At 42.8% G+C, this 21,798-nt stretch overlaps 1 protein-coding gene across 2 annotated transcripts in view; it reads left to right on the top strand.

Moving 5' to 3' along the window:
* The window catches only part of LOC127581877 (forkhead box protein O3-like), a 201,649-nt gene extending 188,973 nt beyond the window's left edge, over positions 1–12,676 (top strand). For both annotated transcript variants that reach the window (XM_052036703.1, XM_052036704.1), the window contains exon 2: positions 1,915–12,676. In XM_052036703.1, coding sequence (XP_051892663.1) covers positions 1,915–3,330 — 1,416 coding nt within the window. In that variant the 3' untranslated portion in view covers positions 3,331–12,676. The remainder of the gene's footprint in view (positions 1–1,914) is intronic.
* The last annotated feature ends 9,122 nt before the right edge of the window (positions 12,677–21,798 follow it).

Genomic DNA, 21,798 nt, shown 5'->3' with positions numbered 1-21,798 from the left:
ATCCTCCTACGCATCTTCACCAACCCCATCAGTACATCAGTATAACACAGTCTTCATTCCCGCTGTTTACCTCCGTCACTCTTTAGTTAGCTGCAGCTTGTATTATGGTAATGTAATTGACTTGCAAACCACTGATTCACTTTTTTTAATAACAAAAAGATATGAACTGGAGGAAAATAGTTAAATTCATCATGTTTCCCCAACCTCTATCTAGAAAACACAAGGGCACAGACAAGTGTCATCAATATATTTAAATTTTTCATAACTCGTTTACGTGTACTTACCCATTTTTGGGTGGATATATCAAAAGGGGAATGTCTCCATTCCAGATCTACATCCCGTGGCTGCAGTTAGGACAGGCCATTCTGGTGCATTGTGGATAAATCCACATCAACAACACTGGCTCAGCGAGAAATCAAAACACTGCAGATGCTGGAAATCTGAAATAAAAATTATAAATACTGGAAGCACTCAGCTGCCTGACTGACTCAGTGTGTCCAGCAGTATCTGTTTAATTTTTGTCTTTGCTCATAGAGTCACAAGCAGGAAAACAGACCCTTCGGCCCACAAAGTCAACACTGACCACCAAGAACCCATTTACATTAACTCCACACAAATCTCAATCACTTATCCTCCCCACATTCCCGTCAACTCTCCCCCCCACCCCACCCTAGATCTTCCCACTCACCTACACACTCACAACAACTTATACCACACGTAGTTAACCTACTGATCTGCATGTGTCTGGGACGTGGGAGAAAACCGGATCAGTCCACAGCTTGTTACATCATCTGACCTAATTCTGGACTCAGTTCATAAAGTATTAATGGTCCTACTGACAGGCTCAGTTGACCACTTCCCTTTGTTTACTCAGTTCAGGAAGTGCAGTGGAGGTGTCGAGAAGGATTCACATCAATGGGCTTTTATAAAGCAAAACAAAAATATTCAAAATGTCTCTATTCGTACACTCTTTGAATAGTATTTAAAATACATGAGAGCTGTGTACACAGATGAGGAAATGTATATTGGAATGTCAAGATCATTGACCAAGATTTCTGTAGGTTTCATCTATAAACTAGACAATAAGTCATTTGAGGAGTTCAGATGGCAACGTAACCCTCGGTTATGAATATTGCCCAGGTCGGTAATTATATTAAAATAAATTTTGGGTATTCCAGAAATTTATTTTGGTTTTCATCATCTTGTAGGGTGTAGATATGAAAATCTGCAGGGAGGGTTTGAATTTTATGAAATCTGCCTACCTTCCTGCCAACTGGAATCAATGGAAGGAAAATCCAAAACCTTCCAAACAACGCTCTAGAGTAGATTATCTGGGCTGTCTTTGATGTCTGATGCAAGAGTGCTGAAGATGGAATGATGTGTGTGTGTGTGTGTGTGTGTGTGTGTGTGTGTGTGTGTGTGTGTGTGTGTGTGTGTGTGTGTGTGCGCGCGCGCGTGCACCATGTGTTTGTGTGTGCGTGTGCTTGCGCGTGTGTGTGTGCATGTGTGTGTGCGTGTGTGTGCGTGCGTGCGTGTGTGTGTGCGCGTGTGTGTGTGTGCGTGTGTGCGTGTGTGTGCGTGTGTGTGCGTGCGTGCGTGTGTGTGTGCGTGTGTGTGCGTGTGTGCGTGCGTGTGTGTGCGTGTGTGTGTATGGGGGCGGGGGAAGAAGGAGAATCAAGTGCATAGAAGAGTAATAATGGGAAGATGGAAGACAGAACTAACCTTGTGGTTAATGTTACCAACTATTTGATTAAACTATTGTTTATGTTTCATTGATCAGCAACGCAGACTGGACTAACCCGTCCTGCCTGTACCATCTACAGCACCTTCATCAGACAGTGGCACTGTTTATCACGCTGTGTGTATATTGTTCCCTCTTTGACTCATTCTCCATCTATCTTTCTATCTTCACAGAACTCAATCCGACACAACCTCTCCCTGCACAGCAGATTCATTCGAGTGCAGAATGAAGGCACAGGAAAAAGCTCGTGGTGGATGCTAAACCCCGACGGAGGGAAGACTGGAAAATCTCCCAGGAGGCGTGCGGTTTCCATGGACAACAACAGTAAGTTCCTAAAGAGCAAGCGAGGGGCAAACAAAAAGAAAGCCACCCTCCAGACAACACAAGAAGGCAATGAAGGCAGTCCTTCATCACAGCACACAAAGTGGTCTGGAAGTCCCAGTTCACATGCCAGCGATGAATTTGATGCATGGACTGACTTCAGGTCTCGTGCAAACTCAGCAGCAAGCACCTTGAGTGGTCGTTTATCTCCCATAATGGCCAATTCCGAATTAGACGAGCTGGAAGATGATGACCAGAATCCGTCTTCCCCGTTACTCTATCCCAGTCCTTCCAGCACCTTATCGCCATCCGTCAGCTCACGGTGCTCTGTGGAACTGCCAAGGTTGGCTGATATGGCTGGCACGATAAATTTGAATGAGGCGTTGACAGAGAACCTCCTTGAGGAATTGCAGGATAACTACAACATGAGCCCAACGCAGCACATTCCTTCCCCATGCCTCCGGCAGAGAAGCTCCAGCTTCTCCTTTGGATCCAAATGCTCAACCATTGGAAGTCAGACCGGTACGTACAGCACCACCATGTACAGCCAACCGCCCGTGACCATGTTACGACACTCGCCCATGCAGACTATTCAGGAGAACAAACAAGTCACTTTTTCAACCATCAACCACTATGGTAATCGTATGTTGCAAGACCTCGTGACACCTGAGTCGCTAAGGCACAAGGAGGTCATGATGACTCATTCAGATCCTTTGATGCCTCAGGCCAGCACAGCGGTGACATCGCAAAACCAGAGACAAATGGTGATGTGCAGCGATCCAGCGTTATCGCCATTCAACGCCCAGTCGCCTAGATTAATGAATGGCGATCCATTTCACCACCCTTCGCCAGCGCAGCAGAACTCTGCTGTCAGTAACGGTGCCTTATCCAATCCCATTGGCCTTATGCACATGCACTCTGATGCTGGTAACATCAGCTCTGTTGCACACCATCTCCAAAGCCAGCTCCACTCACTTGCCAACCATGGGATGCAAATGGAAGCAACGGACACAAGGTTGACACCTTGCCATGGAGGAATTCACGTAGCTGCCACGAGTCAGGATAAATTCCCCACTGACCTCGACCTGGACATGTTTCACGGCAGTTTGGAGTGTGATGTGGAATCTATCATTCTCAATGAGTTCATGGACAATGAAGAGCTTGATTTCAATTTTGACTGTGCCGTGCCAACTCAAAACGTTGGCATTAACATGTCCACCCTCCCCACTGCTCCACAAACCACGAATCAGAGTTGGGTGCCGGGGTGAAGTACTGTTGCAGTGTTTAGCATTGTGTGATGAAAATTGGTTTCACAAAAGCTCCAAGACCAGACCAAATTAACAATTGGTTTCTTGAGTAACACATCCTCGAAGACAGAAATATTGCTTTTGATTCCTCTACCCAGGATACACTTGGTAATACAGTCAAAAAAGGGCAATAATGTGTTCCTCCTCAAAGTAGCTGTTACAGCAATTAAAGTGAAGTAACGCTCACTTTTGGAAACAAGGCAACAAATCCAAGGCTCCCTGAAATTCAGATTATTGTCTCGGCACAAGTGATTTAGTTAGTGTGGCTCCTACAATCTAAAGTAAATGCAGCTCATTGGAAATAGTCCCTGAAATTAAGGCCTTAATCTAATGTCTCTGGAGTGAAACAAAATAGGTTACTACTTCAGAGCTCTGTATCTGGAGAAGTCTCTCAGAAATTAACATTTTAAATTAGAGCTGATGTGGGTGATATGGTAGGATGCAAGGGGAGCTTGGTTTCTCTCTGTGCATTGTGTGGCAAAACTAAGTATGTTTGTTTTAAAAGGTTATCATAGAATGCACATGGAGGTTGTTTTCTATCCAGCATTTACCCTGCTCCCACAAAGATTGAAGATCTTTCTATTGTATACCAGCATCTTCCAGATTGTTTATATCCTCTTGTATAGTTAACACACAAAAACAGTGTAACTGTACATTGACTCTGGACAGAAGGTGAAAGGAGAACAGTCAAATTAGAAGGCTGTAGTTCAGGGGCTTGTCTGGTGAAATGTATTCTTTTCTAGTGCTAAATATTAATATATTTAATCACCAGATACCACAAGTCCTGCCAAGAAACCAGAAGCTAGTTTGGTCTGCGTCAGAATAGTTTCTTATTCAGTCTTGGGTTTTCAAACCACAGTTGCATTAAAGTCACCAAAGCTTAATTTTATTTTTAATGAGTTTGTTTTATAACAACTGAAGGCATTTTAATACATACATGTATTACTGGGGACTAGCTCAAGCAAAGGTGAAACATGATAAATGAAAGGATGTTGGGAGAGAAGGAATTTTCTTTGACTGTAGACTGATACATGGTTGGATTTTCAGAATGCAAAGCTCCTGTGTCTCAGAAGACTTTGATCGAAACAATCCTTTTCATCCAGTGGCCTCCATCTGCTGCTTGACCGCCCTTAACATAACTTTGTAATATTGTTTTCTTTCATAGACAGGGAGTTTTAAAATGCTTCATATTCTTACTGCTTTGGCATTTATCATTATTGTATGCTATTTTGGTCAAAATTGTATTTATTTTATTGAGGGAAATGACGAGCTTGGTAATGTAGATGTTCAGAGGTTAAACCACAGCCTGGAACTTTAATTTATGTAGTGATTGGGGCATTATTTTGTGAGAATTTCTCTTGGGATTCTGACACTGGCTGGCATGTTTTGTTGTAGAGAATGGTGGAATCAGGAGACAGTGTGCAAACAGCTTTTGCCTGTAGTCAACTCCCCAAATACCTGAAACTTTCTCTGGAAAGTGCCATAAGTGATAGTTATATAAGTTGTGTATGTAATATTAACTTTTTAATGTAAAGTGTATGGATAATTAAAATCAGAGAAGCCCATTCTTAAGTGTACATACAGGTACTGTACTGTAACTTCACCATGTATTCTTTGGATGTTGATGTGATTAAGATTATAATTTCTTTTTATTTTTCAAATACAAAATAATATTGTATGACAAAGGAAACCCCAGAGCACCAGTTTCTGCATCATTTTCTTTGAGATTCTAAGAGTACCGGAAGAAATTCCAGATTAATCAGCAGTTGTTTCAATTATTATCGAAAGATTTTATATTGGACAGTGAAAGAGATTCAGTTTAATGCTAACATTTTGTTGGTGACTGAAAACTCAGTATTTCCTTTTCGTTATGAACGTCTAGCCTCATCCACCTAGGAGCTGTCACACGAGTTCCTTCCTACTTGCACCCTTTCTCCTGTCATTTTCAACAGGTCCTTTCTAACCACATTTTCCCCAGCTGGATTATTCCACTTTGTCAGTCAAACATCTTTTCCTCTTTCTAACCAAACATTTTTGTTTTGGGAAACCCGGAAGAAGCATATTTTTTTTCAAGTAAGTCCCTCTACAAATTTGCTCCCAGATTTGATCACAACCCTGTCCTGGGGACTAACCTTCAACTCCCGGTGATTCCAAAGCAGGGCAAGCCAGTGCACATATAAAACCTGGGCTCCACCCTGCTATATTGGGAGACGCTCACTGGATGACATTATAGACGCATACATTATTGCACACACCTAGAATCTACTCATGAATGCACAGAGGAAAACTGATGATTTTAGAGTGCACACTCACAAAAGAGTGATAGTTGTTCACAGCCATTGTGTTCTTGCTGTTTGTCAATGTGCTATCCAACCTAATCTCATTTCCTAGCTGTTGATCCATCGCTTTGTAGTTTACTGCGCATAAAGGGCATATGTAAGTAGTTTTTAAATACAATCAAGTTTTTCCCATCACTATGCAACAAATTCCCAGCCCCCAGTATACTCCAGGCAGAAATATTTTGTGTCAACTCTCCAATTATTATTACAAAGCACATTTAACTAATATTGAGATAGGAAAGTTTACCTGCAGGAAACAATGGTCAGTTATAATTCTTTTTTTATATTTATTCATTTCCTGGGTTCTGGGAGCTGCTGGCAATAGTAGCACATATTTCAAATTCCAGAATAGGAATGTTTCAGCTGAATCATCTCCACTAAACATGAATAAAACAGCAAAACATTGGTAAATTTTGGACTGTTTAAATCTTTTCCGGTGGGGCTCAAGAAGGAGAGGAAAATTTACTAGTGAGTTATGCAGTAGTATTCTCTAACTCAACCAATCAAATCTTCCCAACCTGATTCACCCCTGCCTCATCACTGCCTACCTCCCAACTTAAGACATTCACCTAATTGAGAGAATGATACAGCACAGAAATAGGCCCTTCGGCCCAACTCGTCCATGCTGACCAAGTTGCCCAACTGAGCTATTCCCATTTGCACACAGAAGGCCTTGAAGTTATCCTGTGCAATGATTAGTGAATAGAATCATTAAATGCATTTGAAATGACTTGTTTTCTCTATATATGATTGGAGATTAGAATTTGATTTAACTACACAGTGCTTTGTTTAAAATGGCACACAAGTGAATTTGACACAGTAGCTTTTGCATTGTGCAATTTCAATGTTCGAGTTGTCTTAACAACTGGACAGGAGCTTTGGGAGGGGCTGGTGGAGCCTGAGAGGCTTGGGCTTTCTCAACATCCTGTTCTCCTTTCTAATAAGTGTTTGTTTGGACAGTTTGACAGTGTAGATATAAAGATGATCTTTCCTCCAGCTGGGCTATCTAGAAACAGGGGCACGAGATGAGTAAACCCATAGACTTCTCTAACCTATGATTAGTCACAGTATAATTTCAAGACAGAGTTCAATAGATTTTTGGATATTAAGGGAATCCAGTGTTCAGGATTAGTGCAGGAAAGTGGCACTGAAGTAAAAGGTCAGCCATCATCTGACTGACTCGTGTTACTTCCTATCACCAAAGTAGAGGACAAGAGGCTGACCAAGTTTACATCATTGGTGGAAAGTTTTTGAAGGTGTGAACTTGGAGTTGAAAAAAAACATGAATTTTATTTATGGGATCCAGATGAACCCATTCTGCTGCTGCTGTGATCATTAAGACATAAGACCATAAGATATAGGAGCAGAATCAGGCCATTCGGTCCTCTGGCTCTGTTCTGCCATTCAATCATGGCTGATATTTTTCCAACTCCATTCTCCAGTGTTCTCACCATAACCATTAACCCTCTTACCAATCAAGAACCTATTGATCTCTGCCTTAAATACACCCAATGATTTGGCCTCCACAGCCCTCTGTGGCAACGAATTCCACAGATTCACCACCCTCTCGCTGAAGAAATTCCTCCTCATCTCAGTTTTAAAGGGCCATCCCTTTATTCAGAAGCTGTGCCCTCGGATCCTGGACTCTCCCACTAATGGAAACATCCTCTCCACGTCCACTCTCATTAAGGTTTAACTTGTTTGCCTTAGCTTACAAAGGCCTCTTCTTCATCTCCGATCTGCAGCTTGTTAAGTGTCTTTATTGATGTCACTGGATTCTGAACAATATCTGTTAATGAGACATGCAGGAGTTGGGTCCATGACTCAGTTGCCTGAATAAGAAGGTCCTGTTGAACTGTGGTAGAAGGTGGGAAACAGAACTTGCTCAGCTATCTTAACTCTGCTCTCACACAGCCCCATAAATCAGGATGGGTTAAAATTGCAAATCATGATGTCAAGTTTAATCTTTTCTCCTCTAATAAGTTCATAAAAAGGTAAGATAATTTAAGTTGCTGATTAACTTGGAGTCACAGTCATGCAGCACAAAAAGAGGCCCTTTGGTCCAAAACGTCCATGCCAACCTTTGTGCCCGTCTACTCTAATCCCATTTGCCCGCATTAGGCTCATATCCTTCTATGCCTTGCCTGTCTAAATGCCTCTTAGACATCGTGATTGTATCTGACTCCACCACCTCCTCTGGCAGAGTGTTCCAGATATCAGCCACTCTCTGTGTAAAAAAAACCCTCAGGTCCCCTTTAAAACTCACTCCTCTCCCCTTAAACCTATGCCCTCTTGTTTTTGATACCCCTACTTTAGGAACAAGAGTGATTGTGGTGTTACAGGATTTTCAGCTTTTGTGTTCCAACGCACACATACGCAAAACAGTGCTCAAGCCACTGGTGATGAATTGGGTTCAAATCTTGTCACCACACTTGTGAAACTGAATGCTCAATGGCTGAATGGTCAACCCCTGTTTCTACATACCCCAGCCAGAGGAAAGATCATCCCTGTATCTACACTGTCAGGCTGTCCAAACAGATGTGTGTGTGTGTGTACATTCAGGAGAAGGGGCAGAGGAGCTCGCCTAGAATGTGCTCCAAGTTTCGACTGGAGAAGCTGGGGTTGTTGTCCCTACAGCAGAAAAAACACGAGAAGAGATTTAATGGAGGTGTACAAGATTATGACAAGGTTAGATGAGTAAATGGAGGGACACTTTCCCATTAGCAGAGAGTTCACAGAACTGGGGATACTCATTTACAATTTTGGGTTGAAGATACAAAGAGGATGTGATTATTATCTTTTTTTACTCAGTGAAGAGTTATGACCTGGAGTTCCATGCCGATAAGGTGTTTGGGCCCAGAATCAATCAATGTCTTCAAAAATAAATTGAAGAGGAACATGAGAGAGAATAATACGCTGGGAATATACAGGGAAATAAAAGGGCATGGGACTGATGTGATTGCTCCACTAAGATTCAGCATAGATTCGATGGGCTGAATGGTTGCTTTCTGTGCTATAACAATTCTATGATTCTGTGGTTACATAAATTGAAGGTATAAAGAAAGTTTTTGACAAATACTGGAGTATCACTTAATTAAAAATGTATTGGAGTATTCACAGTACCTGGACCCTACAGATGTTGTTATTGAGGGAGTGCCACATTGTCAAAGGTGCTATTTTTTGCATGTGGCATTGAATCAAGGCATCTTACACCTTTCCTGGTTGCTCAAATGGTCTATGGCACCAATGAAAGAATACCCTGGATTTCTGCCCTATGTTCCTCCCTCAGCTGATCACCACTATGTCTATGGGACATTGCTGTGCAAAAAAAGCCAGTGATGTTCTACAAAACAGTGACTGAACTTTGTAAGTAATTTATTGGTTGCGAGTTACTTGAATATGTCCAGAGGATGCAAGAAATGGCAAGAATTATTTTGCTTCATATTTAGATGGACTATCGGCTTGTGTTGTGATATATAAACACATCCCACAGTATATGTTTTTCTGTGTGGCTTAAGCTGGCACATCAGTATAGCATTGAAGAAAATTTACTGCATTATGCAATACAATGTTATGACCAGCAACACATTTTGGTGCTCCTTAAGTCTTAGTGGACTGCCTTACATCGAAAGAAGATCAATAATTTGAATTACTGTAAAGGGTCTGTATTGTGTTTAACACAGTTAAACTATCACAGTAACTGTAGCAATTTGTCCGTGAATTACAAATGCAGATTTTCCTTAGTAGTTGCATCCAGTTTTATTTTAACAATCTTGCTCTTCCAAAATAATTCTTTTAATAAAAGACAAGCAAAATATCCACCAAATTGTTTCAAAACTATATGAACATGATCTTCATTTAAAATTCTTAAAGCTGTGTGAATTCTGATTGTGACTGCTGGGAACCTTGGCAGGCAGGATTAATACTGGTGAAATTAATGGTTAAAATGAACACCAGAACCTTATTCACTGCTAAACTTTATATGAACAAAGAAATTGCTTCCGAGTTTATTTTCAGATACCTTTCTGATTTCATTGTGGGGTTCACGATGAGCTGCCAACCAATGAGACTACAGCTATTTGGATATTAGGAGCCATCCTAATTCATAATTTAGTCAAATGGACAGATATTCAGGTGAGATGTGGAGAACAAAATGAAGCCATAAACATTTTCTCTACAAACCACAATCAAAGGCAACTAGGAACACAGAGGGGGAGGAATAGACCTTTGATTATTGACATCAAACAGGTGTGGCACAAGTAAGCAGTAAATCATCCCAGCTCTAGCACCCAAGTTTGGTCCTGACCTCCGGTGCTTTCTGTGTGGAGTTTGCAGGTTCTCACTTTGACCACATGTGTTTCCTCAGGGTTCCCCGGTTTCCTCCCACATGTCGTTGGGTTGGTTAATTTGCCACTGTAAATTGCCTCTGGTGCAAGTGGGTGGTAGGAGAATGAGTGGTCTGTTAATGGACGTGTGGGAGAGATTGGGTTACAGGCGAAATAAGTGGGGCAATGGAATTACTGGGATTGCTCTGGGATTCAGCATAGACTCGATGGGTCAAATGGCTTGTTTCTATACCATAAGGAAATATGAAAAGTATGAGCAAGTGTTGACTGTTGTTTACACTTGACTACTGCACATTCAGCCGGAGTCTGCCCTGTAGCATAGTATGTTTTAAAGGGAAACTTTAGAATGCAGTTAGATATAGATTGTCTGATGAATTAGGCATGGAAGTGACAAATGGGATTTAATCCAGAGAAGTGTGAGGTAATTTGGAGAAGTGTAATAAGCTAGGGGAATATACAATAATTGGAGGATATTGAGTGGTGTAGAGGAACAGTGGGACCTTGGATGTGTGTCCATTGATCCTTAAAGGTCAGTAAGTTCAAGCTAAAAATGAACATGGCATGTCTTCCTTGAATAGCCAAGGCAGACGATTTAAAAGCTAAAGGATAATACTAGATCTTTATTCAATACAAGTTTGACCAAAGCTTGTGTAATAAGAACATTTTTGGTCACCACGTTACAGGAATGATGTCATTGCACTGAAGAGGGTGCAGATGAGATTTACAAAGACATAGCCAGAGCTGGAAAATTGCAGCAATGGAGAAAGATTGGATAAGTAAGGGTTTTCGTTGGAATAGCGGAGACTGAAGGGGGACTTAACTGAAGTGTATAAAATAGTGAGGGGCCTGAATAGGATTCCCTTCAGTTAACAGAAGGGTCAAAAACAGAAGAGCATGGATTTAAAATAAAGGGTGCAAGGATTAATGGGTAGATGACGAAACATCTTTTAATCCAGAGTCTGGAACTCACTACCTGGATGGGAAGTAGGAAAAGGAACCCTCATTATGTTAGTACTAGAAGAGCTGTGACCTGCAGGGCTACAAAGCTATGAATGGTCTCCAGATGTGTTGTAAATTTTCTCTGAGTCTATGTGCAGAGTTGAATATAATCAGCAACCCAATACTCCTGGATGTTTTTGATACTAAAGACTATCAGCATCTATTATTGACAAATTGCTGAGACGAACATGGCTCCATTTGAATTTCTCTTTTTTTTCCCATTTCATCTCTTATAAAGCTCTTGTCATTTGCTTCTGTGAATGGTATTATCTTCCAGTTCCTGCCCTTCCCCACTCAACCCAACAAAATGGTCACTCATTGAGAATTAGCTGGCTGTTCAGTTGTGTGGACCACTCACTCTCTAGCAGGGTAGACACAGGATAGCAATTGGGAGTGGTTGTCCCATTCTAACCCAAACTGCAGACACCAGCCAATTCTCACCATTAGCCCATCTGAAATGAGTTAATACAGTGCAGACTATGGTTCACAGACAACACCAATCTTGCCTATTTGGCTCTTGTATTTGAGAATGCGTTTGAACCATCAGCACTTTTGTATTCTTTTTGATATTGAGTTGTGCTGTAAAAATAACAAAAAACCATTACGTCTTAAAGACTGAGCATTGATATTCTACTCTCTTGCATATCCTGCCTTAGTCCTGTGCTCCTTTACAAACCCAATATTTCCCGGGGATGGGAATAAAATTCCATTACCAGCTATGCACCAGCTACTGACATTATCAACATTGTCTCAATTCTATTTGCTTCTATGGAAAGGACTCCACGTACCAGTGAGTTAAATAGAAACTGAGCACCTCCAATAATCAATTCCTAATGATGTCAACGAATGCCTTCCAAGATCTTCTCAGTGGAAAGGTAAATTTAAGCAAACAAAATCCTCCTAATTGGCATGCCTTCACGTTTTCGAAGATCCATCCGTAATATATGCACTCAAACTGGAAGGGAAGGGCACCAGCTTTTGCATTCCTTGCTTTGCAGACAGACCATGTCATTCCCCCTGCAGTGTAATCTACAGGCACAGGTCTTATGACAAACAAATGAGAGGCAGCTCACTACCCTAGGAGCTGAGTGCCACGAAAATTCAAATCCTCAATGTAATCGGTTCTTAAGGGACATGGGAGCGGAAGCCATTGATAGAGAAACAACCAGTGCTTTTAAATGAAAGTTCATCAAAATTTCATGAGGGAGCCTACTTTTTTTTCTGGATTGGGGAAGGAGAAGTGACAGCAGAGGTGGGGTTGTTACAAGGCCAGTTTGCTAATGGTATGACAACCATTGTCATATCATGAAGAAGTCATAGGTACTAGGGATCAAATTACACCTCTGGGTGGTACTGTTCCTTTAATTCAAATACTGTGAAGTGACCTAAAGTTAAGTTCAGAGAAAGTGTATCCCCTTGCAGTTGTATCTGTCTGTAAACCTTCTTGTAATTCTTTATCAGGTCAGATTTGGTGCGCTACAGTTACTTGATTAAGATATCCATATCTGAATGAATGTATGCTTTAAGCTGTACTGAAAAGGTTCGTGAAAATTGCAATGTAAGGATATGTGTATAGTGTACTGTACAGTGTATTTTCATTAATAAATCATTTTAAATAATTTACTTTCATTAGTGGGTAGTACAAACTATTTTAGAACATAGAACAGAGCACAGGTACAACACAGGAACAGGCCCTTCAGCCCACAATGTCTGCCCGAACATGATGCCGAATTAAACTAAATCTCTTCTGCCTGTGTATGGTCCATATCCCTCCATTCCCTGCATATTCATGTGTCCATCTAACAGCCTCTTAAACACCACTATAGTATCTCCCCCTGGCAGACTGTTCCAGGCACCGACTACTCTCTGTGTGGAAAAACATGCCCCACGCATCTCCTTTAAACTTTCCCCCTCTCATCTTAAAGCTATGCCATCTAGTACTTGACATTTCTACCCTGGGAAAAAGATCCTGACTGTCTAATTTTACATGATCCATCAAGGTCCAGATTTCCCAGTGTCCTTGGAAAAGACCAGCATCAATTCACAGTTTATTAAGAACATAGAACAGTACAGCACAGGAACAGGCCCTTCAGCCCATGATATTCTGCCAAACTAATTAAGCTAGTAATTAAACGCCTAACTAAACTAATCCCTTCTGCCTACACAATGTTCATATCCCTCCATTCTCTGCATATTCATGTCCCTACATAAGAGCCTCTTAAAAGCCTCTATTGTATCTGCCTCCACCACCACCCCTGGCAGCGCATTCCAGGAACCCACCACTCTCTGTGTAAAAACACTTGGCCCGCACATCTTCTTTGAACTTACCCCCTCTCACCTTAAATGCATTCCCTCCAGTATTGGACATTTTGACCCTGGGGAAAAGATACTGGCTATATCTATGCCCCTTATGATGTTATAAACTTCCATCGGGTCTCCCCTCAGCCTCCTCTGCTCCAGAGAAAATAACCCAAGTTCGTCCGGCCTCTCTTTATGGTTATGTCCTGAAAGGGTCTGATTAGTAGGTTTCCTTTCTTCAATCATGGAATGGGAGTTCTCATTGCTCCTGAGAAGGTGCTGGTAATTATTTCCATGACCCACTACGGCCCTTCTGGTGTAGGTGCTCCTGCAGTTCTGTTAGGGAGGGAGATCCAGGATTGAGACCCTGTAACCACGAAGAAATGGCAATAATCGTTTCCAAGTCGACATGATATGCAACTTGAAGGGGAACCTGCGGGTGGCGATGTTCCCACAGACCTGCTGCCCTTGTCCTTTGCAGTGGGAGAGGTTGAGGGTCCGGGAGGTGCTGCTGGAGTGGTCCAGAGAAGCAACTGCAATGCGTTCTGTGGATGACACAGACTGCAGCCAGCGTGTGCTGGTGATGGAGGGAATGAATATTTCGGGGAGCTGGTTAGGGTGCTAATCAAGTGGGCTGTTTTGTCCTGGATGGCTGCACTCGTTCAGTTAAGCTGGGAGTATTTCATCACATTCCTGACCTGTGCCATGTGGATAGAGTCATGGGGCTACACCGCACGGAAAACAGGCCCTTTGGCCCAACTCATCCATGCCAACCAAGTTGGAATGATGGATGATGGAAAGGCTTTGCAGCATCAGGAGGTGAGTCACTCACTAGGGAATAAACAGCCTCTGACCCAACTCTTGTAGCCACAGTATCTAATACGCCTGGACCATATGCCGTATCTCAAAACTTCCTACATAATTGGGATTCTAATTAGCAACAGACTACCTTGGTTATTTCACTTTGCCGAAGTGACACCTAGAGAATGGTACACCGAACACCATTCCATGCAGCCCATTAGTGTGCTAGAACACCACACTAGAACATGTAGGTTTAGGCTAGGTGGTAAGAAGTTTAGAGGGGATCTGAGAAGGATTTTTTTACTCAAGAGAGCAGCTGAAATCTGGAACTCACTGACTGGCAGAGGTAGAGAATCTTCCAACATTTAACTAGTGTCTAGACAGGCACTATCGCCGAGGCATAGAGGCTACGGCCCAAGTGCTGGTAAATGGAATTAGTGTAGATGGGTGCTTGATGGTTGGCATTGAAATGGTTCTATGTTGTATGACTCTGTCTGTAGTGAGAACAGAACAGTGCTCCATCATTCTCTGAATTCACCAATAGAAGGACCTATCTGATCTTGCTCAGATACACTTAGACCAGTCTTTGCCGCAGTAGAATATAGAACATAGAACAGTACAGAACAGACCCTTCGGCCCACAACGTTGTGCCGACATAGCTAATCCCTCCTACCTAGGTTAGTTAACCTGTAGGTTCGAGGATGCTGCACAAATGTTGTCGTTTGGGGTGAGTCATTACACTGAAATCCTATTGTTTCTCTCAGATATGAAAGAATTCATTGTAATATTTAGAAAAAAGCAGGGACGTATCCTTGGAGGCAATATTTATCCTCAATCAATACAAGTAAAACAGACGACCTTGTCACTACCACATTGCTGTTTGTGGGAGCTTGCTGTGCACAAATTTGGTTGGTGTGTTTCCTACAATTCAGCACTGACGGCACTTCAGATCTACTTTATTCTAAGGACCTTTGGGATGCCACTGCACTCTTAGTCATAGTACATGATAAATGCTGTATAGTTCTTATTAGATAGGAGTGTGAAAAGCTGTCAAAATAAAAACAAGAATCCACAATTACCCTCACAAAACTTGGTGTTATCACAGGGTGACCAGGAGCCTCAGGTGTTAAAGCATTCTTGAACAGAAGGTCATCAGATCAAGTCTCAAAGCTCCTGCTCACTTACAATCTGTTGGCAAAGCTTCATCAATTTTCAGCCAAGCTGTTAAACGGTATAGCACATGACATGTAGGTGCTCAGTTCATGATGAAAGGAATCCAATATCGTTCAGCGTGCCTGGTGTGATGCGTTGGCAGAACAGCGTTAATCACTGTCGAGGGAGGTGCAGGAATTGCATTTCTTTTGCCTTTCTGCTGAACTTGCAATTCTCTAAGGATGAAAAAGAGAAGAAATTGGAGGGGAAACTGTGTGTGACAGGATCTGTGAGTGCAAATATGCCTGCCAGCATTAAAAAAGGCAATTGAGAATTACCAGCGGCTCTTACAGATTAATAAAATACTTTGCTAAAGTAGCCATTGTTTTGTTTCTTAAGCTATCACTTATAACTCCTCTTAATCACACCCCACACATTCAGATGTGGAAAACAGAAAAGGCAGAGACAAGGTTAAGGTTATGCAGAACCATGTCTGATAGTGTATGACAGGTAACAATGAATTGACCTCACATTTTCTATCTCCGTATTGAGAAGCCCCAATCTGCACTGTTCTGTTTATGGTCATGTACAATGCCACAGAAGTATAAATACACAGACCAGTTTTACGTTGCACCTTTCAGTCATTCTTTCAGGGGATGTGCGTTCAAAGCCAGTATTTTTCACCCATTCCTAATTGCCCTGCAGAAAGGGCTGGCAAGCTACTTGAAGTTCTCCCAAAGTCTGAAGCAGTTTCATTTGATGTGTGGCTTAGTGGGCCATTTCAGAGGGCAGCTGTGAATCAATCACTTTGTTGTAGGTCTTGAGTCATATCTTGGATGGCAGATTTCCTTCCTGGAAAGATGCATGGAAACCAGAGCAACAAACAATCTGCTGGAGGAACTCAGCGGGTCGAGCAGCATCTGTGGGGGGGGGGGGGGGGGGAGAGGAATTGTCGAAGTTATGGGTTAAAACCCTGATCAATCCTGATGCAGGGTTTTGACCCGAAACATCAATCTTCCCCTTCACCTCCCCCACCCCCCCCCCCCCCCACAGATGCTGCTCAACCCACAGAGTTCCTCCAGCAGATTGTTTGTTGCTCCAGATTCCAGCATCTGTAGTCTCTTGTGTCTCCTGCTTGGAAACCACATTGATTTTTTACAATATTCTGGTAGATACACGGTCACCCTCACTGATATTACCTCTATTCTATTCACCTTAAAGTGATTTAAAATTCCCCAGCTCATATACAGTTCATATATCAGGTTAAGAAAAAGCAGGAGGCATAGACTGTGCATAAGCAATTGGGAATGAGTGAATCTCTTGATGACTACAAGAAGTGCAGGAGTACACTTAAGAGAGAAGTTAGGAGGGCAAAGGACTTTATTCCTTGGAACGTAGGAGATTGAGAGGTGACCTGATAGAGGTGTATAAGATCATGAGGGGCATAGACAGGGTGAATGCACACAGTCTTTTTCCCGGGGGGGGGGGGGGGGGAGCTAAAAACAAGAGGGCAGAGGTTTAAGACCAGAGGCGAGAGATTTAAAAGGGACCTCAGGGGCAGCTTCTTCACACAAAGGGTGGTGCGTATTGGGAATGAGCAGCCAGAAATAGTGGTTGAGGCAGGCACATTAGCAATATTTAAAAGCCAGCTAGATAAGTACTTGGATAGGAGAGGTTTAGAGGGCTATGGGCCAAATGCTGGCAGATGGGACTAGCTCACTAGGCAACACAGTCAGCATGGATGAGTTGGGCCAAAGGGCCTGTTTCCATGCTGTATGACTCTACGTCCTGATCATTCCTCCACTGGATTGATTGTCCAGTAATATAATCACTGTGTCCCCTTTACACAGACATGGCTAAAGGAGAAGGGATAGTCTTGTATGAATCACTATTTGAAGCACATCCCAACCCTATTAACAAATTGACTGAGCCACCCTTTAACCTGGTGTATGATCTCTGCTATAAGCTTAACCTGCAGCACCATCTGATTGTTGCTTGCGATGTTCAGTTGCCTCATTTCTTTCGTGCACCAGGGCAGCCTGGCCTTGTTCTCCGCAGAGCTTTATTTATACAGACAAGCCAGCACATTGGAGAGAATCTGCTGTGTGATGATGTGTCCTCTGAGCAAACTTCACTGGACGTGCCAACGAGGGCTTGAAATGCCACAGTTGCTACAGCATGCCTGCTAACATGTTGCTAATCACAGCCACACTTCCAACTCACTGAAAATTAATTCCAACCAGCATTGAAAAAGAAAAAAAGCATCACAATGCATGGAAACAGGAGTACGTAGATATTTATTTATTAGTCACATGTACATCGAAACACACAGTGAAATGCATCTTTTTGTGTTACTGAGAATGTGCTGGGGGCAGCCCGCAAGTGTTGCCAGTCTTCCAGAGCCAACATTACATGCCTACAGCTCCTAACTCGTACGTCTTTGGAATGTGGGAGGAAACCGGAGCACCCGGAGGAAACCCACGCAGACACGGGGAGAACGTACAAACTCCTTACAGACAGCAGCGGGAATTGAACCCGGGTCACTGGTGCTGTAATAGCGTTACACTAACTGCTACACTACGTAGGCCATTCAAGCCCTGTGCCACCAGTCAATAAGAACATATGTATCATTTTCCCTAGCCCCACCTTCCTGTACTAACCCATGTTCCCTGATTCCTTTATCGTCTAAAAATATATTGATCTTTCAACAACTGAGCCACCCACAGCCCAGCTGCATAGAGAGCTCCAAAGGTTCACTCCCTCTGAATAAAGAGCTTCCTTCTCATAGAACAGTACAGCACAGGAACAGGCCCCTCAGCCCACAATGTCTGTGCCAATCATGATGCCAAATTAAACTAATCCTATCTGCCTGTACATGATCCATTTCCTCCAGTCCCTGAATGTTGATATGCCTGTCTAACAGCCTCTTAAACTCCACTGTCGTGTCTGCTTCTGCCACGACCCCTGTCAGTGCATTCCAGGCACCCACCACTGTGTGTAAAAAAAACATGCCTCACACAGCTCCTTTAAACTTTCCCTCTCTCACCTTAAATGCATGTCCTGTAGTATTTGTCATTTCTACCCTCAGAGAGAGACTCCATCTACCCTATCTATGCCTCTTGTAATTTTATAAACTTTTATCAGGTCTCCCCTCAGCCTCCGACGCTCCAGAGAAAACAACCCATGTTTGTTCAAACTCTCCTTATGGCTAATACTCTCTAATCCGGGCAACATCCTGGTGAACCTCTTTGGTACCCTCCCCAAAGCCTCCACACCATTCCTGTAATGGGGCAACCAGAACTACACACAATACTCCAAACGTGACCTAGCCAAAGTTTTATACAACTACAACATGGCTTTGTAATTCAGTGCCCTGACTGATGAAGGCAAGCATTCTTTATCACCTTATCTACTTGTGTTGTTACTTCCAGGGTGCTATGGACTTGGACCCCAAGATCCCTCTGTATATCAATGCTATTAAGGATCCTGCCATTGACTGTGTACTTTCTCCTTACATTTAACCTCCCAAAGTGCAACACCTCACACTGCTCCATCTGCCATTTTTCTGTCCATGTCCACAACTGATCTATAGTCTGTTGTATCCTTTGACAACCTTATTCACTATCCACAACTTTAATTTTTGTATCATCTGCAAACTTACTAGTCGGCACATCTACAATTTTGTCCTAGTCATTTTTTATATATCACAAACAACAGAGGACCCAGCACTGATCCCTATGGAACACCACTGGTCACAAACCTCCAGTCAGAAGAACACCCCTCCACCACTACTCTCTGTCTTCTATGGCTAAGCCCATCTTGAAACCAATCAAGATGATGGTAAGACACTACCGGCTCCACACAAAGTCAAGCTGACTATCCCTAATAAACCCATGCTTTTCCAAACGTGAGTCCTGAATTCTGATCAGCTGGTATTTAAGCAACTCCTATCTGTTAGACTTGCCCATTAACACCTGCTCTCAATCTACTCTCCTGAGCTCCAGCCTAATAATGTTGTAATTTGCCTTCCCCCAATTTAACACTTTCCCCCTGAGCTCCAGACATCCCTATTCATGGTTATTTTAAAGTTTAAGAGGTTGTGATAACTGTTCCCAAAATATTCTCCCACTAAAACCCCAATCATGTGGCCAGGCTCGTTTCCCAATACAAGTTCTAGTATGGTCTCTCCTCTAGTTGGACTGTCTGCAAACTGTTTCAAGAAACACTCTTGGATGCACTGAACAAACTCTGGAACGTCTAAGACTCTTGCACTAAGCAAGTCCCAGTCAATATTGGGGAAGTTGAAGTCTCCCAATATGGCAACACTGTTGTTTTTACATCTTTCCACAATCTGCCTACACATCTGTTCCTCTATCAACTGGTGGCTATTGGGAGGCCTATCATATAACCCCATCAGAGTGATTGCGGTTTCAGGCAGAGCAGTTGCCATACCAAGCTGTGATGCATCCGGATAGGATGCTTTCTATAGTTCATCGATAAAAGTTGGTGAGGGAAATGTCGAATACTAGAGGGCATGGCTTTAAGGTAAGAGGGGGAAAGTTTAAAGGAGATGTGCTGGGCAAGTTTTTACACAGAGAGTGGTGGGTGCCTGGAATGCACTGTCAGGTGTGGTGGTGGAGGCAGGTACAATAATGGCATTCAAGTGGCTTTTAGACAGACACATGAATATGCAGGAAATGGAGGGATCTGGATCATGTGCAAGCAGAATGGATTAGTTTAATTTGGCATCGTGCGTGGCACAGACATGATGGGCCGAAGAGCCTGTTCTGTGTTCGATGTATTCAGTAGGGATCTGGACCAGCCCCGTGCCATGGTGACATGAGCTGCAAGTGACTCACTTCCTGATACCCCAAGGCCCTTCCACCACCCACAAGGCACAGGTCAGAAGAGCGATGGGATATTCTCCACTTGCTTGGACAAGTGCAGGGCCAAAACCTCTCAAGAAGGCCAATACCAACCTTGAAAAAACAGCCCTCTTCACTGGCATCCCATGATCAGCTGAAAACATTGATTCACTCTACCACCAGCAAACAATGCCTGCAGTGTGCTCTGCTTACACAGTGCACTGTGGTTATTCACCCAGGCTACTCCAACAGGACCTCCCAAACCTTCCACCCCTTCAACCAAGAAGAACCTGAGCAGCTGTCATATGGGAACACCACTACCTGCAGGTCCCCCTCCAAGCCACACACCATCCTGATGTGGAAATGTACTGCCAGTCCTTCATTGTCCTTGGGTCTAAATCCTGGAACTCCCTCCCCAATAACACTGTGGGAAAACCTTCACCACAATGGATGGCAGGAATTCACAAAGGAAGCTCATCACCTCCTTCTCAACAACATTGAGGATGGGCAATACATGTTGGACTCTGCCAGGAATGCCCATGATCCACAAATGAATAAAACAACCAAAAATCAAGTCTGACAAATCAAAAATGAATCCGACTTATTTGCTTTGAAGCTGCCGCAGCTTGAGTAAACTGAGTCCCAATGGTGTTAACTGCAGGAAATAGACTGAAAGATATTCAGCCACTCATGCTAAATGCACTGTAGAATTAATATCATCTACAAATGTTCAGATTTATTTTTGGTTTCCCTTATGTAGCCAGTTTGAGGTCATGTGGATCATTAGTGTCTTTTACCAAATTATCACCTGCCAATGCACTGCTGCATTAGACTGCCCACATGCATCACCAGTGTTCACAGGGAAACACCCTGGATCAGGAACACACAGTGTGTTTGTTTTCTGGCTGGTGAAAGCTATTTTCTCTTCCAAAATGGGTTTCTGAACAGCTTTTACATGTGGCTGTAAAGACATGGCAAGCCTTATAAAGCCAACATATGTTCCACAGAGTTAATCAGAGCAAGTTGTCTGAACACATTTAACACATTCTGAGTATTCCGAAGTTTTATTCCGTGGCACTCCACATGTTGGGTTGGACTGAATTTCTCTGTGGGAACTGCAACAAAGATGGTAGAATATCAAGGTGCTGACAGGTTTCGAGGCATGTAAGTAAATTATTGAATTATGTTCTGGGAATGGATACCAGTTCAATTTTGTTCATGCCATATATCACAAAATGACACGATGATCCATCCTGTATCATCAGCATTCTCATTTCCATTGGGTGTGGAAATGTGGACACACGTTATCGACTGTTCTATTTTAATAAGGTACCTTCCCCATTTGTTTAGTAGAGAATTTACTGGTAACACTGCAACAACCAGGGATCTGGAGTGCAAGCTGGGGTTGTAAAACTCATAGCAAACAGTCGGTTGCATAGCAAATAAAATCAATTCACTCTGTCCAAAGAATGGAATAAAAGAGAAAATGCAGCAATTTCACCCAATATGGACAGGAAGGGTTAGAGGGATATGGGCCAAACATGGGCAATGAGAGTAGCATAGTTGGGCATCTTGGTTGGCATGGACCAGTTGGGCTGAAGGGCCTGTTTCTGTGCTGTATGACTCTAC

The sequence above is a fragment of the Pristis pectinata genome, chromosome 22, assembly GCF_009764475.1.
Source record: "Pristis pectinata isolate sPriPec2 chromosome 22, sPriPec2.1.pri, whole genome shotgun sequence".
Classification (NCBI taxonomy): Eukaryota; Metazoa; Chordata; class Chondrichthyes; order Rhinopristiformes; family Pristidae; genus Pristis; species Pristis pectinata.
The sequence above is the reverse complement of the archived record's forward strand: the minus strand, read 5'-3'. Positions and strand labels throughout refer to the sequence as shown.